At 43.7% G+C, this 17,769-nt stretch overlaps 1 protein-coding gene across 16 annotated transcripts in view; it reads left to right on the top strand.

Annotated features, from left to right (window-relative positions):
* CREM (cAMP responsive element modulator) overlaps positions 1–3,605 on the top strand; it is a 65,653-nt gene extending 62,048 nt beyond the window's left edge. For 10 of the 16 annotated variants that reach the window (XM_043478929.1, XM_043478931.1, XM_043478933.1 and 7 more), the window contains one exon: positions 2,436–3,605. In XM_043478929.1, coding sequence (XP_043334864.1) covers positions 2,436–2,580 — 145 coding nt within the window. In that variant the 3' untranslated portion in view covers positions 2,581–3,605. The remainder of the gene's footprint in view (positions 1–2,435) is intronic. The other 6 variants (XM_043478932.1, XM_043478930.1, XM_043478935.1 and 3 more) reach the window with 1 other exon arrangement.
* Positions 3,606–17,769: the final 14,164 nt, after the last annotated feature.

A 17,769-nucleotide genomic window follows, 5' to 3' on the forward strand; every position in this document is an offset into this window, starting at 1 on the left:
GGTTTGATCCCTGGGTCAGGAAGATACTCTGGAGAAGGGAATGGTTACCCACTCCAGTATTCATGCCTGAGAAACCCCATGGACAGAGGAGCCTTGTGGGCTATAGTCCCATGGGGTTGCAGAGTCAGACATGACTGAGCACACACACACACACACACACACACACACTTTCTCCTTACTTTACAGATGAGCAGCTGAGGTTCAGAGAGGTCAGGTAACAAGCTGGCTAAGATCACACAGCCCAAACTGCATGGAACCTGGAACTGCATTCAGGTTGTCTTTACCCAGAGCCCACACAGCGCTAACAGTGAGGTCACCTGCAAGAGACCTCTGCACATGTAGTTGTGTGGCCTTACAGAAAGAATTAAAACTACTCATAGCCCCTCCACGGAGAGACACGTAGGACTGACTTATTCATGTAAAAGACCTGTTACACATTCTCTCTTTAAAAAGACTGAATTCTTTGGCTGGCATTCATAATAGATACTTAATTGTATTTCTACCAATCCCACGATGGTTTTTATTTTTTTAACAAGCTTATCAGCTTTTCCTCTTTGCTGTGTATTTCTTCTCCACGCCAAGGATATCTTCAGACAAATGCAAGACCTGAAAGCTGAGCTAACTATTAATAGAAGAAACAGGTGTTTTCCGTAGCTGAGACAACTTAGGAATGTACCACCTACTGGTATGACCATCCAGAGCGTTGTGCCTAGAACATTTTGACTCTGGTAACACGCAGGCAGACACATGAAACACAAAGTATGGATATTTCACTAGAAATAGTTCACCTTGGTAAATAAAACTTGAAAAATTAGACATCCCACAACACTGCTCTTCAATATTTAAAATTTAATTTCATGGTAACTTGTTCTATAAAATGACTATCTTCCTTCAAGATCTAGAATTTCATGATTTAATCATGAAAAGCTTGGTGTTCAGAAATGTATTTTCGTTTCTTTGTGAAAGAGTTGAATTATGTTCTCAAACTGCCAGTGTGATTGGAGTTATTCTTGACTTTGCCATGTGAATCATTTAGATTAACTTAATCTGTGTTTATCAGATTGGGCTCACTTTTACACTGTTAATTTTTCTGTTAACCAGTTGAGAAGTCTGAGAACATCTTAAATTCACAGGGCGACGGCATTGTTCTCAGCTAGGCGGTAAGGCTTGATCTCTTCCTGCAGTTCATTGGGATTTCAAGGTCTCTCTTCTGCTGACCCTGCTGACCCTTACTTCCCACAGAAAAAACACAGATAACCAGTTGTTAGTGAGCGTCAACTACCCCCAAACATAAAACAGAATCGGCCAAGTGTATTGCACACGTCAGTCCTAGTTCAGCATTGTAGCAGAGGTAACTGGCATTACAGTAGCTGGTAATTAGACATTCAAAACAATTTTTGTTTATATATTTGAATTATCTGTTTCAACATAGGCTTTTTGATATGATGTGTACCTGAAAGGCAGTTCTTCTCAAAGGAATGCTCCAAAATAAAGCTGTGATCAAAGGGTATCTTCTGCAGAGGAGTTAAATGATGTGGTTGCCACCTCCTCCCTCTCTGAAAAAAAAAAAGGAGAGAAAATGTTGGCTGTGCCCATTGTTTTTTGGTGGGGTTATGCATGAAAGTGACTAACTCGGCTCATGGGTTCCTTTGTGTGTGTTGCTTTGGCTGCTGGTCTGGTCTTCTTTGGGTGTGTCTGCACTGCTTTCAGTCCTGGTTTGCAGATGAATGTCTCATGTCCTTTCCATGATTTCTGTCATGGCATTCTCACATTTCCAGGTTTAAGTTGTCTGAATTACTGAGGGTTGTATTCTGTACCCTCTCTGCTCTCCCTTAATTTTCAAAAGCCGAGTCCCTTTAATTTTGGTTTATGAAAATGTGCATGACCTGTTATTCTTATCCATGTTGTTTTTCCAGCCAATAAATTATTGCTTGCCGTCCCAATTGATCTTGTCTTAACTGAGATTTAGTCTGGAAGAATGAAAACCTCCCATACTGAGGTTTAAGGTTGCTGAGGATTAATTTTTCTAATCATTTTTGATCAAAGTTAACTCGTGATGGAACATGTGGCTTTTGGTGGACAAAGATAGTTAAGAGAATTGAACAGATCTGTAATTTTTTTTTTTTTTTTTGGTAGAAAGTCATGTGGAGATGTGTTCCTATCGTTTTGGTTGCTGAAAACCTTTCTGGCCCCTGTGTCCATGGGCCATGTGCCCTAAGGAAACACCTTGTACCACAGATGCCGGGCCAGTTGTCGCTCTGCCGTCGCTCGTGCTGGCTGAGGGTGACCACACGCCCAGGCACGTGCTTGGTCACAGCTGTCGTGCGGCTCTGTCCAGACCTGACCGAGGACCGCCTGGCGGTTGAGCCTGGGGGGCCGCTCTGGACTGCGCTGAGAGGTTGTTCCCCTTGTCACTTGCCTTGTGTTGGTTCCAGGGAAGCTGCCCGGGAGTGTCGCAGGAAGAAGAAAGAATATGTCAAGTGTCTTGAAAACCGCGTGGCTGTGCTTGAAAACCAAAACAAGACCCTCATTGAGGAACTCAAGGCCCTCAAAGATCTTTATTGCCATAAAGCAGAGTAACTGTCTTTGGCTCGGACCTTGTTTGCTCTGAACTCTAATGAAGGCAGGAGGTGCAGCCATGCTACTAATTGCCATGCGGAATGACTTGTGGAAGGGACCCCAGTGACCCTTGAGAACCCAGTTTGGCTTTAGTGTTTGAAATTGAATGAGACCTCTTGTCCCAGGATGGGGAACGCAACCATGATCACACTTCCCAAGCCTCCTTCAGCCTCCTTGTCAGTAGCGTGCATGCGAAAAAATGTTTTGTTTGCCCTTTTGCTTTCTATTTTCTTTCAGGGAAGCTGCTAAAGAATGTCGACGTCGAAAGAAAGAATATGTCAAGTGTCTGGAGAGTCGAGTCGCGGTGCTGGAAGTTCAAAACAAGAAGCTTATAGAGGAACTGGAAACCTTGAAAGACATTTGCTCTCCCAAAACAGATTAGTAGAAATATTTAACTATGAACTGATTACAACCTGTACAGTTGCTTTTGAAGGCAATACAATATATAGCCGGCAAGAATTATGGCTTTTTTTTTTCTCCTTTGTATCATTCAGCGTATTTTCTAATCTCTAACATTCCCAAACTGCTTCACTGTATGTAGTTAACTCTTAGCTGTAACTTCAATTTTTTTTAAAAGAGACAAACTGTAAAAAAAAGTCTGTAACAGATTCTTAAAATGCAATATTTGTAAGACTTTTTCCAATGCCACATATTTGCAGTTCCCAATCTCTGTGCCATGAATAGTGTCCTATGCAATAAAAATTTTTTGCAGATCTTTAAAAATCATTTTAGGAAAGGGTGATCAAAGATAAATGCATCCAGCAGTACAATAAAAATAAACCACAAAAAAAATACCTCAGGAGAGAATGGAAAGAAAGAAGGAATGGAAAGAATCTAGTGACATGCCTATGTGAAAATAATAGCCTATAAATGAATTTATGGCATTTGCAGATTTTTATATTGGTTGCTTTGTAAAGAAAATATTGTATTGCTGTCCTTGAATGCCAGAGTTGACAACAGTTTTTAATAGAACCATGTTGGTTACACTTTGTAGTGTTTGGTGCTCTTTTAACTATCCGAACATTGACTACAGTTTTTACTCTATGGTGTAATATAAAAGATCTTTCAGAAGCCTTTAGTGTGGGTTTGCTCTTAAGGTGATGAAAGTTGACATCTATTTTAATACCTGTGCCGAGTTACAAGTTCAAATTGTATTTGCAGACCTTCACAGGCTCCACTACCGATTTCCACAGTGGGCCGTGTTTTCTGCCACATGTTCTTTCTGCCGTGGTCTCAGAAACCCAGCCCCAGGGCTTAGCTGTATACAGCGGAGTAGCTCTGAGAGATTCAGCTGGTGTGATGGACTAGGCCTCTCTGCACATGGCCTGGAAATCTCCTGCTGGTGACCCTCTATTTTGAGTTTTGGCTAACAACCATGGAAGGGTTTTTTTTTTTTTTTTAATATTTATTTGTTTGGCTGCTTCAGGGCTTAGTTGAGACACACGGGATGTTTTGCTGCTGCGTGGACTCTCTAGTTGTAGCACATGGGCTTAGTTGCCCCACAGAGTGTGGGATCTTAGTTCCCCGATCAGGGATCCAATCCAAGCCCCTTGCATTGCAAGGCAGATTCTTAACCACTGGACCACCAGGGAAGTCCCACCATAGGAATTTCAAAAGAAAATCTAAGACAACTCAAGATTTTATTTTTCACTTCGAAACAGCTACTTGTAGATCAGATACTTTTTTGAGTCAGCACTTTCAGATGAAGTTCATTACATCGAGTAGATTATTACTGGTATTCACATCTCATCCTGCTTTTAGAATAAAAAACCTCGAAGACATGTGTAAGCCCAAAGCCCTGACCACAAAGTACTCTGTCACCTCACTCACTCGCGGGACATCTGCTGAAGGCCTCCTGTGGGCTGGACTCGCCTTGGTTTCTGCTGTAACTCCCGACCTGTGAAGACTGCCCCTCCCCCAGTTTCAGCAGCGGAGCCGGTTACTGTGTGGAGGAGGCGTGTGGGGTGCAGGCCAGGAGGCTGCTGTGTGGCATCTCAGTGCCACCCCCACGGCGTCATCTCTTATCTGTAACTCCTAGGAGGCCAGGCGCACCGTTCTCGGCTTTCTCTAGAAATACTTAATCTACCCCTCAGAGCCTGAGTTCTGAATCTCTTTTATCTCAATGTTTGTCTTTCATTCTACAGAGAAGTAAGATGAGGAAAGAAGATAAGAAAGAAAAGCCCCAGGTTTCAAGTGAAGGAGAAGGGTACTTGGTACTCACTCAGTCATCATTCACTCCATCACTCAACCTTTCATTCAGTCGCTCAGAGTCTGTGTCAATGAGATGTATGTTCAGAAGTGTGGACACTGAGAGGGTGACCCAGGGGTCAGCAGACGGGGCGTAAACAAGTTGATGCAGGAGATGCAGTAGGTCAGAATGGGAGGCAGATGTGGGTGGAGCCAGACTTGGGAGTGACTGGAAATGCAGCGGGTGAGGGTGGGTGTGTCTAGATGGGGTACGGAGCAGACACCCCCTCCTAGGAGAAGAGTCAAGGAGATGGAGGAGGTGAAGTTAGGACTCATGGCGGGGGTGTCCATTTGGTTTGACAGAGACTGTGCGTATACATGTGTACCCCAACTCTGTCATTTCAGGGGAAGGAGATTGCATCTGACTACTTGGGACCCCCAGATAGCCAATGCCCCCCCTTTTCCCCAGTAGTTTAAACATGAGGAAATATTATCATCTCACAAGACACCAGGCCCAGAGATTCAGTGGGAGATTCAGTGGCTCAACACGGCCTCACGAGCATCGGCTCCCTGTGTAGGCTAGTCTCCCAATCCTGATGTCATTGCCTGGATACAGGCACCAGAGGGCAGCCGGCAGCACCTCTTCTGGTTGTCCTGTCTTCAGAGCAGAAAACCTGCACAGAAGACCTTCTGCAGGTTTCACCAGCTGAGTCTCACCTGCCAGATGCTCATTGTCACCTTCTGTAGCTGCTCACTGGCCTGGAGAGTGGAGTTAAAAGCTCTGGATTCCTAGTGAGGAAGCAACCTCTGGGGCTGGGAGGGCGGCCAGCTTCTGTGAAGCATATGGCCAATTGGTGTTGAATAGAACTGGATTCTCGAAGAGCCAGGTGTGGGCAGCTAATGGGGTCTCCCATATTGGGGATGTGCAAGGCTGCAGCTGGCCGGGAGCTGGAGACCTCAGTGGGAGTTGAGCCTGGAGCTGCACATGACTTCCCCGGATTCTGGCTCATCTGATTTGTACCTTGGAGCCTCATCTTTTGCTGCTAGATTAGCACAATGTGCTAGCTCTCCACCCAGCGTTAGCAGATACTGCCGGCAGCCTCCTGGTGGATGGAGCCAGAGATAAGCTGGAAGCTGTGTGAACATCCTTTGTCTCATGCAGCAGTGTTGCATGGAATCCAGAGCTGTCACTCTTTCTGTGACTTTATTCTTTTAATCCTGAGTTTCTGCACCTGTACTATTGGAAATAGAAATTACTGACCCTAGGTTGGAGGATTACACCACCTTGTCAGATTTAACTAGGTGGCTTGTGAGGTGAAATTGCTCAGAATGGAAGAATAGACATCGCTGGGTGTGTGGCCAGGAGCTCTGCACTTGCCTGAAGTAGGACCATTTGTATCAGCAGCCTCGCCTCTCTGCTTCCTTCATCAGTTCTTCTTATGTCCAATAAGGCTGTACCTTTGTGCCTAAAGTACGTTTTTAAAATATGAGGACTCTTGAAACCAACACACTGCTTTTCTAGTCCTCATCCAAAAATAATGGCGTGATTTGGGCACATGTGCGGCACAGGCTGCCCCTGAGACTCAGCCAGCCCTGCCAAGTTACCAGCACTTCACAAGCTTCTCGGCAGCTGAGGTGCCGAATCTGAGGTGGTCCTAGAGACACCCAACCCCACGCCAGCTACTCAGGCATGGCACAGTTTAATCTTCATGCTTTGTGCGTAAGCTTCTCTATAAATCCATTTTCTCCTAATATATTCATATTTGTACATTTCAGAATTCCAAATGTATTTTTTTTTAACACAAAGCATTGTTAACACAGTGTCCTTTGTACTTCAGAGATTTATTTTGCCACAGGGTACTGTGTGATGACTCATGACGAGATTTAAGGTAAGTCTCTTCACACACAATTCCATCAAAGATGGAAAACGAATAAAACAAAAGTAACCTTGCACTCTGTTACAGTAGGTTGTATGTGCTTAAATAAAATGCAACCCCTCTTATTTCTAAGCCAGTCTTAGTTTTCAGGAAGATAGAGGTTTTTGTTTTTTCAGATTTCCTTATTTTAAAAAAATGTTTGTTTGTTTATTTGTAAATAGTACCAAAGCTCACTGTGGGTTGCGCTGCACACACTTCACTACCATTTGTTTTTACTTTCTTTTTATTTTTTGGCCGAGGGATCCTAGTTCCCCGACAAGGGGATTGAACCAGTGACCCTTGCTCTGGGAGTGTGGAGTCTTAACCACTGAACCACCAGGGAGTCCCTGTTCTTGCTTTTAATCCAGACCTTTACATTTCCTGGGCCATCGATCCGATGTGGAGATAAAGCCCTGCTCCGAATCTACGAATTCCTCAGATCTTTGTGCAGAAAGAGTCAGAGCCTGAACTTAACACCCTTCCTCCTCCCCTCTGTGCCCCTGTGGCTTCTGCCCACAGCCCTGAGGAGAGGGGGGCAGGGGATGAGGAGGCCTGTGAGGCTCAACTTTCAGCTCCCTAACTGTCCAGAGGGAAGGTGTCACCTTTAAAAAATAAATTGTATCCTTTTACTTTGCAGAAATCAACTTTATTTTTTAATATAGGTAAGACATATTTGAGATTCAAAATTCAAAGGATACAAAGGTATAGAGTACAAAGTCTTGTTTCCATCCCCGGCTCCAGTCACCCGGGAGGCAACTGCGGTCACCCGTTTCTTTTTTGGGAAAGAGATTCATGGATGATGCCTCCTGTTTCCTTAGATTGCTGCACTGTGATGAGAGGTTTCTGGAAAGAGACCTGCGGAGTCAGGCAGCGTGTTCGTTGCTACAAGTGAGAAAGGGTCTGGAAGGAGAGAGGGCCAAGGCCCGTGGCAACACTGCACTTCTGGACTCTTCTGTTACATCCTGAGTCCTGTGGAGGCTCCAACCACACAGTTGTTATCCGAAGTAATGGCTGCCATTTACTGAGCGCTGTCCCCGTGCCTGGCACCAAAGTGCGTGCCATACGGGGCTTATTGCACCTAATTCTCATCAGTACTGGTGCTTTTACCAGCATCCCCATCTTGCAGATGAGGAAGTAGACTTTGAGAGGGTAAGTGACTTGCCCAAGGTCACACAACTGTTAGGGCTCAGGGCCGAGGACAAACCTGGTAGGGAGCAAGGGAACCCAGACCCAAAGCACGAAGGTGGCCGGAGGGCATGTGTGCTGGCCAGGTGGGTGTCGGCTGGAGACAGCTCTGTGGTCCCACTGGGCAGACTTAAGAACACCCGAACCCTTCCTGTTGTGATGAACAACAGCATGCACCCATTTCTTTTTAAAACTTTTTATGTTGAAATATAGCCAATTAACAATGTTGTGATAGTTTCATGTGCATGGCAAAGGGACTCAGCCATACATGGACATGTATCCACTCTCCCCTAAACTCTCCTCCCATCCGGGCTGGCACATAACACTGCACAGAGTTCCCTGTGCCATACGGCAGGCCCTTGCCGGTTATCCGTTTGAGAGCATGCATCCATTTCTCTCTGGTGTTTAAAATCCATGAAGCCGATCAGGAGAAGATGGCACCACAGATTGAGGATTAGATGTTGGGCTATCAAAGCTGCAGACTTACACATTGGAAAAGAATCCTCAAGCTAAAAGAAGTCATAAAGGTGTAACTTACTGCTTTGATTTTATAGACAAGGAAACCAGATTTCAGGTTGATGTATTTAAATGTTGATAGTTACGGGGAATGGCAAGATTAGAAATACTCAGAAGTCTTAACTCCATTACCACGGTGCCTCTGTTTTTTTATAAACTGGATTTTCAACCAGCTTTTGGTGAAAGCATAGTTTTCTGAGAAACCATTTGCCCTTGTGCCCCCTGAAACTGGGAGGCTGCAGGACCCTGGTGGATCCATCCACCTCTGACGTGTGGTACAGAATTCATGAGCAAAACGGCCTTAGACTGAAACTGGCCTTAATGAAGGAAGGGGTGTCTAGTTTGATCCGAATCATCTAGGTTAAGATTTTGACACATGGAGACTTTATTTAGACAAATGTTACTTCACTTACAGTTATTTATAAATATGCTCAAAATGTGACTGAAAATTTTCCAGCTCACAAGTCTCTGCCTTGCTTAATCTTAACACGGCTGCACTGAGTAAGAGGAAGTGTTGCCAGCCGAGAAACCATTGTGGTTTTCAATGCCTTAGAAGGTTTACCTTCCCATAACCCGACCTATTAATTTTACCTTCTTCAAAGAACTAAATTAGTCATGAGTAAGAGAGACTATACTCCTTTTAGAAGATTTCTCTCCATGTTAACTAGGTATTTGAAAAGTTTTATTGATTATTTTATCTGATTTTTAAAATCAAACTTGTTATTTGAATAGTTTTATTGATTTTTATATAATTAGATGGAAATTTTAACAATTCTACTTTGAAATTTACAGTTTTAATGTATTATATAGTAGCTATACAAGTTAAAGTTTACATAACAGAACATATAAGTAGTCCAAAACCAGTTTTAAAGGACTTTAATATTTCCAGTAGGACTGAATTTCTAGTTTGCTTATTGAAGATTATTGTGGTGTGAGTTTTTTTTTTTTTTTTAACTTAATTGCATATCAGTTCAGTTCAGTCGCTCAGTGGTGTCCAACTTTTTGCAACCCCATGGACTACAGCACGCCAGTCTTCCCGGTCCTTCACCAATTCCTGGAGCTTGTTCAAACTCATGTCCATTGAGTCGGTGATGCCATACAACCATTTCATCCTCTGTTGTCCCCTTCTCCTCTTGCCTTTAATCTTTCCCAGCATCAGGGTCTTTACCAATGAGTCAGTTCTTCGTATCAGGTGGCCAAAGTATTGGAGTTTCAGCTTCAGCAAACATTATGGGTTAAATGATTTGATAGCGACGACCACTATAGATTTGCATAAGCAAATATTTGAAAATATTTCCTTATTCCTGCTACCTGACTCTGGTGCTTGGTAACTTCAAACCCCTGAGGCCCAGGACACAGGAATTTTTGTGGTGAGCGGCAGCCACAGTCAGTGTGGTCGGTGATGTTCTCTTTGGAGATAGATTTATCAGAAAGTCCTTCACGTTTGTCTTGGCTGACACTCTGTGGTCATACAGTGTACTGCAATGAATTTGGAGTGTGGGGGTAACTTGATTGAGATATAACTCATCTAGTTCAAGCGTACAGTTCAGTGACCTTTAGCTGTGTAATCATCACCACAATCTAGAAGTTAGAGCATCGCCACCACTCCACTAAGGTGGTTCATGCCCATTTATAGTTAACTAATTTGCTTTTTTTTTTTTTTTTTGCTTCCTGTGATATAAAGAATGGTAAGATATCATTTGTAATTTGGGATTTCATCAAAACTAGGAGAGAAATTTTTTTATTTTTTGGCTGCACCACAGTTTCTGGGATCTTAGTTCCCTGACCAGGGATCAAACCCATGCCCCTTGCTGTGGAAAGTAGAACCACATTTTAACCATTGGACCACCAGGGAAGTCCCCATGTATTTTATGACAGTCTGGAGTTGCAGGAGAGAACCTGAGGCAGCCTATGGTTGGGCTGGGTTTCATGATGAAGACTGCCCTCATGTAGTAGCTGTGTCCTCACAAATGACTGGAACCCACAGCTGAGCCCCAGGGGCCAGGTGGGGAAGCTTCAGGGAGAGGTTGAGGGTCCCCTGGGACGTTGCATGGCAATCATTTCACCTGGTCAAGTTAAAACAAAGATGTCTCAGGATCCTTGGAGCTTAAACTGAAGTGTTATCTGAACAGACTCTGATCTGATTTCTTCTGGAAACTTAGAGGAAAATTTCTAAAGAAAAAACAAGGACAAGCCATAGTAAAATGGGAAAAATACTTTGAATTTTTTTGAGCCTTTGAGCCTCAGAATTCTCATTTGTTAAATGAGATGCAAAACATGACAGAAATACATAAATTGCCAGATTAATGTATTTGGAGCATACTTCTACTAAAAAAATTTTACTAAATTTTATACTAAAATTATTTTTAATCTGAAATTTAAATTTTATTGAGTACCCTGTATTTTTATTTGCTAAACCTGTCAATCATATATACAAACCTTAGTCATTCTTCAAAAAATGACTGTCATATTTGCTAAAAATGCATATATTATCTTAATTTTAATCAGTCATCCCTCCCCCCACCCCTGCCCCCCCACAATCTTCCTAAGAAAAATGACTATGTTTTAAGAAGAGTTTTAAAGGTGGCTCTAGTGGTAAAGAATCATCCTGCCAGTGCAGGAGACAGGAGACTTGGGTTTGATCCCTGGATCGGGATATCCCCTGGAGGAGGGAACGGCAACTCAGGCCAGTGTTCTTGCCTGGGGAATCCCATGCCCAGTCCTTGGGGCTGCAGAGTCACGACAGGAAAGCGCACCTGTGAAAATTCCCACACTGACCACTAGATGGAGCGAAATTGTTAAACAGAAACAACAGCCCATCTCTTGGTCTGCTCAGTCTCAATGGCAAGTCAATATGAACCCTATTTGAGAATCACTTTTCTGAAAGAGATGCGTTTTTCTTTTATCCTCAAAATAACATAATTAAGGTATCCGATGTCTAAAAAAGGTATCAAACAACATATGCTTTTCAACAAGAGTATGCTTTGCGTTAAACATTTCCCATTTGCCATGAATGGAGATGGGGAAGAGCAGGGAGAAGGTGCAGACTCACAGGAAGTACCCAGGTAACAAGCCCTAAGACTGATGATGTAATGCACTGAACCTAAAACTGCAAACCAGAATCAAATACCAGGAAAACAGTGTAGAAAATCTCCAAGCTCCATTCTCTCCACCAGTGGAATGTCACACCTTCCTGTAGTCCTCTGACTAAAGGGCGAACCAACTCATTTTGCTGCTGCTTCCTCTCCCCAGACCTGAAGAGATGGATTTTTCTATTTTCCTTTCCTGTTTTAAGGGATTCCCTGGCACTCTGGTTTAAAGTAAACTTCTGTTTTACCCTTGCATTTTCCCACAAGATCATTAGTGTTAAAAATCAAGCTCTTGTAGTAATGTACGAGCCAGCCTGGGTTTGCCCCTAGAAATACAAAGACAGAGCATTTGGGATTTAGAAAGTCCTGTCTCTTTTGAAAGCCTGATTTGCAAGTTTGTGATCTTAAAAAATTGTTGATAGCAAAGGCTAGACTGCACAAACATGTTTTTCTTTGTCTTCTAGAAGAATCATAATTCTGCCTGAGACAAATAGATGCTACCAACAGGTCATGTACGTGGAGGTTCAGAGAGAGAAGGACATCACCTAATTAAAAAATAATATCCATTACTTTTCAGCATGACAGTGAAGCCAGCTTTATCAAGTACTTTCTAACACCTGATGTTTAGCCAGTAGTTATTCAGATCCACGCAAACAGAAATACGTCCTACCTTTAATTTTATTACAAGTTAATCACTAAAGGGATATTGCCTATAAACTTAAATCATACATAATGGACCATCTCTGGGAACCCTGTCTCCCAGGTAATGAGCCTTAAGCTAAAATACCTTTGTTTAGCTCCCAGGAAACATCCTGACCAGGCCCACCTGTGAATGACTTCAGGGAGAAAGAAATTAACACATCCCCTTCGAAGGCTGACCGGAAACAGGAAATGTCTCACTTTACTCCCTCCCCTGTTAGTATAAAAGAAGCCTGAATTCTAACTCTAGACAAGCTGCTTATTTGGGACACATCCGTTATTTTTTTCAGGCTTCTGGCTTTCCTCTTAAAGTTGCTATTCCTTGCCCCAACAACTCATCTCTTGACGTACTGTTCTGTCATGCAGTGAGCAGTACAAGCTTGGACTCAGTAACACATGTACATTCTCAAGTGAGATGGACAAATATCCCTGCTATTCGGAGGTCATCTGTTGGGGCCACTCCAGCCATCCCAAACACTAGAACAAACAGATGTTCTCTGTTTCTCAGTGGCTGAAGTAAGTATTATAGAAGAGTCTAAGTGGCAAAAGAACTGTTCTAAAAGAATTTTTCCAAATGACTACCCACTGTTAAAATTTCAGCACTGTAATAATGAAAGAACTTGCTAGGAAACTGGGGTTGTAACAGTTATGTTTTGGTAGTTATTAAGTGTTGCAGAAAGTTGAATAGTGTTTTGCCATTACACAGCAGAAACTATACATCTGCAGAAATAAAGAGCAATGAACAAAATGAGAAAAGCAAACGCCATCATTCTGAGTTTGCGATAGTAAGGGAGCCAGCCACTGTCACTGGTGTTTTGGTGGAGACTCAAAGGTGGGCAAGGAGTGGGAAAACTTTATAAGATGGAGAAAGGGAGGTTTCAGGTGTGCCTGGCAGGGGGCAGCTGAGGGTGGGTAACCTAGCACCGCGGATCTTACGTGATTGGTTGGGGGTCAGGTTTGACTCTCTCTGGTTGGCTTTAAGTTGGAAGCAGGGAAAAAATTAGGAAGGTGTGTCAGTTATTAATCAAGCCCTAGCCATCTGAGGCCAACTGTTAGAGAGGTTACTATTTAGCTTCCTGGCTTGTTGCTAGAGACAGCAATCTTGCTTCCTGTAAGTTTGATTTAAAGGAGGCTGGCTTCCTGGGCTGGTTACTATAGATAAGGGGTTGGTCTCCAGGGTAGGTGGCTGCAGGCTGTGGGTCAACCTATTGCTCTGATGGTCTGGCCATTGGGTATGTGTACATTCAGTCTCTCCCATTCCATTCCCTAATCTGTGACAGAAAGAGAAACTAAGCAGATACACCCAGATGTTGATGAGAGATCAAAATGAAAAATTTTAATCATAATGGGAATTCCCTGGTGGTCCTAAGGTTAGGACTCTGTGCTTCCACTGTATCTATGATTTGATTTCCCAGGTGCTTCACATATATAAGTGGAATCTTAAAATATCTGTCTTTCTGTGACTGGCTTATTTCACTTGGCGCAATGTCAAGGTTTGTTCATATGTAGCATATGTCAGAATTTTCTTTCTTCCTTTTTTTAACAGCCCCCCCACCTGCTGCTTCCCCTGAGAAAAATTAGGAAAGATTTAATCTGAGAATAATGAACTCACAGCAGTGCCCTTGTTTCTCTTCATTTACTTTCACCTTTTGGAAATGGGCCTCATTACCCGCATTTGTAACATGGGGTCATAATATATACATATTCGTGTGCACACTGCCTAGTACAAAAGAGGGAATGAGGGGCTGTAGGTCTCCCCTGCTAGTCCCCTCAAGATGGTTTTCCCCTGCACCCCATCTCCCCCTCCTCAATTTCCTTCTCTCTTCTTTTGACCCTCCTAGGAACTGAGAGAGGGACGGACCAGGATGAAATGTCGGTCATGACATGCAGAGGTCATAGCCTGGTGGGGAAAGGCTGAGAGGGAAGAAAACTCAATAGACCCAGGACAACATAGGGATTCTCAAGGGGAAATACACCCTTTTTAAGGCTGAAAAACATTCCATTGTAGGTATACACCACATTTTGTTTATCCACTCATTTGTCAACAGACCCTTAGATTGCTTTTGGCTATTGTAGATGCTGCTGCTGTGAACAGGAATGTACAAAAATCTTTTTGAGACCCCACCTTCAAATTTTTTTGGGGGGTACACTCAGAAGCAGGATTGCTGAATCATACAATAATTCTATTTTTACTTTGGGGGGATTCCCCTGGAGATGGAAATGGCAACCCACTCCAGTATCCTTGCTTGGAGAATCCCATGGACAGAGGCTACAGTCCAAGAGGTGACGAGTCGGACATGACTTGGCGACTAACCGCCACCACCGTACTAGTTTATACAGCAGCTGCACCAGTTTACATTCCTACCAGCAGTGCACAAACACGTTTCTCACTCCTAAGTCTGATTTCCTGGTGTGCTGGTCTGGAGTAGATTGCTTCTTTAGTCACTAAGTCGTGTCTGACTCTTTTGTGACCCTCTGAACTGTAGCTTGCCAGGCTCCTCTGTGCATGGGATTCTGGGGCAAGAATACTGAGTGGGTTGCCATTTCCTCCTCCAGGAGATCTTCTTGACCCAGGGATCAAACCCACATTTCCTGCATTGGCAGGTGAGTTCTCTACCACTGAGCCACCTGGGAAGCCTGTGGAGTAGTTGAGAAGCAGTGAGTTAGAAGGGACCAGAGGGTGAAATAATAGTGTGTCATCTGGCAATCTGGCTGAGAAACAAGAATTCTAAGAAGCAAAACTAGCACTGGATTATTACACTATTCAATAATGTATACTTAATGATGCTTTGGAATGCAATGAAAAACTTCAATTATGTCTGATTTCCCATTTACAAGGAGGCAGACATCTATATGGCAACCCACTCCAGTACTCTTGCCTGGAAAACCCCATGGTGGAGGAGCCTGATCAGCTGCAGTCCATGGGGTCACTGGGAGTCAGACACGACTCAGCGACTTCACCTCCACGCATTGGAAAGGGAAATGGCAACCCACTCCAGTATTCTTGCCTGGAGAATCCCAGGGATGGGGGAGCCTGGTGGGCTGCCATCTATGGGGTCGCACAGAGTTGGACATGACCGAAGCAACTTAGTAGCAGCAGACATTTGTATACATTTTAGAAAAACATCCACTGATAACTATGTAAGTACTTAAGCATTTGATTATGATTTCTGAAACGAAGAGTGCCATCAAAAATGGTGAAACTTTTCAAAGGGTCCTTAAGGAGGTCTTTTAATTTACCCAGGAAGTTTACTTAAATGGCCTGGACCCCTTCCTATAATGCCACATCAGTGAGACATTGCTGTTTCCACGTATAATGATCATACAGGGGACTTTTCAAATTTAAATCATTATGTAAGAAGGACATACACTAAGCCAGGATGATATTTTCAGCTAATGGTGTTTGTACGGTAGTGAAATGTTTATTAAGGAAAGCACTAATCTGTTGAGCTGGGAAAAAATTCTCCAAACCATTGGGGAACAACAGGTCTAACAGATAATTACCATTTGGGGGTGTATATTGAACTGTCTACAGGGCACTAGGAGTCTGAGAGAAGTGAGGAGGTGACATATGGCCTGAGAAGGGTCATGACCTAGTTATGACACACACGGGACATTATTACAGGGTGTGGGCTGCACGTAGGAAGAAGGGGGTGGTCAGAGAGAGGTGTGCCCTCTATCTTGGGCAAGAACCATTGCAGCCACCCTGTTGATATCTGGTGGGCTGGCAGGGATGTCCAGAGGCGGCTGGTGGAGGCATGGTGCTGAGCCTGTGCAAGCCAGACCAGGGGTGCTGGGGATGGAGGGTGAGCTGGGAGGCAGATGAAATGGTTGTCGGAAAGCTTAGTCAGGGCTCACCATCAGAGATCAAAGCCAAGGTTAGGGAATCCAGAGTGACCTGAACAGAAGGTACTGAGGCTGAGACTAAGTAAGTCACTGATAGTTAACGGGCTCCCCAGGTGGCACAGTGGTAAAGGAATCCACCTGCCAAAGCAGGTGATGCAGGAGATGCGGGTTTGATCCCTAGGTCGGGAAGATCCCCTGGAGTAGGAAATGGCAACCCACTCCAGTATTCTTGCCTGGAAGATTCCATGGGCAGAGGAGCCTGGCGGGCTATAGTCCATGGACTCGCAGAGTTGGACATGACTGAACATAGTGCCCTGATAGTTAAAACGGCAGAGGTGTGTGGGGACACCTCACATAATGAAGTTATGCTTGCCCATCTTTTTTTTTTTTTTTTTAAATTTTCTCATCTTGAAATGGGAAAAGTGCTGCTGTCCTTTGTTTGCTCCACATCCTGGCCCCTTTGTGAAGTCGGCTGTGTTGTCATTTCAGGGTCATGGTGAGGAAACTGGGCGGTGAGCCTGAAGTCCCTTCAGTCACATCATGTCAGGAGCTGAACTGGGACTGGAATTCCCTGCCCTGGAGCTTTCTGCTACCAGGTGAGCCTTGGTCCTGTTATTTTCCAGTGCTAAACATCTCCCTAGAAAAAGTTTTTGTTTCTAATAAATGTGTTATGTCTTAGTGGGCAGTGGGCTGTGAAGCCTGGAGGGTAGCTTGTGCAACAAACTCAGCCAAAATTGCAGGTTAGTACCCTGGTTTCCCCAGCAATGTTAGGAGGTGGCCTGGAATTAAGGTGACTTGGTTTTTGAAAAGTCTTTTTTAGAGACACTAGGTTTTTGGTGGCTGGCTCTGAGACTTCTATTCAGTACAGATTCTATACTAACCAATAAACCTTGGCTGGACTAATGATTTCTATCTAGGTGAAGGTATTCATCTGTTTTACAGGCAAATGAAGCAATGGCTTTTGCATGTACATTTAACACTTCAGTGAATATTTCAGAAAATCACTAAAATGTAAGACTACTGAGATTGCTTATGTTATTTAAGGCTTTTAAAAAATTAACTGGATTGGTAGGGAATGAATCTTGGCCACATTTTCAACTGTAAGTTCCCTTATTCACTAGTTGTATCTTTAAACCTGAGTTACCACTCATTGGTTACAAACAGTTCAAGGCATTAAAGTATTCTAGAATGTTCTGCAAACAACTGCAGCTTAGGATGTATACCAACAATCGCAAGGTGGAGTGGGCTCCCTTACTTCCTAACTCACCTCAATTGTTCTGAGGATAAATGAATCACTTTACGTTGGTCCAGGTCAAGTTGCTGTCAGAGTCTATACTTCCCCCGTAGCTGGTTACCATCACATTTTCCAGGGGCCTATTTTGGAGGGGGAGGGGTCATTGGAAAATAAAGTGACAGGAGAGCACTGGTGGCACAACAGAGGGTCTTGGTTATCCCACAGCAGCCTTATAAACATCAGCGACTGACAGGGAACCTGGCCACCGGGTGGTCGGAGCAGATACACTCTGAGCAGGTATTTAGCCTGAGCTTGGGGCCATTTTCCTTCTTTTGACCAAAGGTCCACGTCCTGGGTTAACTTGGCTCACTGTTTTCTGTCTTCTAAGAGGTGATTCAGGGAGTTGTGCAAATTATGTAATTTGCACATTGTTGTGTAATTATGGCTCCCTGATTCAGATGAGGTGGTTTCTTTTTAT

Source organism: Cervus canadensis, chromosome 10 (assembly GCF_019320065.1).
Source record: "Cervus canadensis isolate Bull #8, Minnesota chromosome 10, ASM1932006v1, whole genome shotgun sequence".
Lineage (NCBI taxonomy): Eukaryota > Metazoa > Chordata > Mammalia > Artiodactyla > Cervidae > Cervus > Cervus canadensis.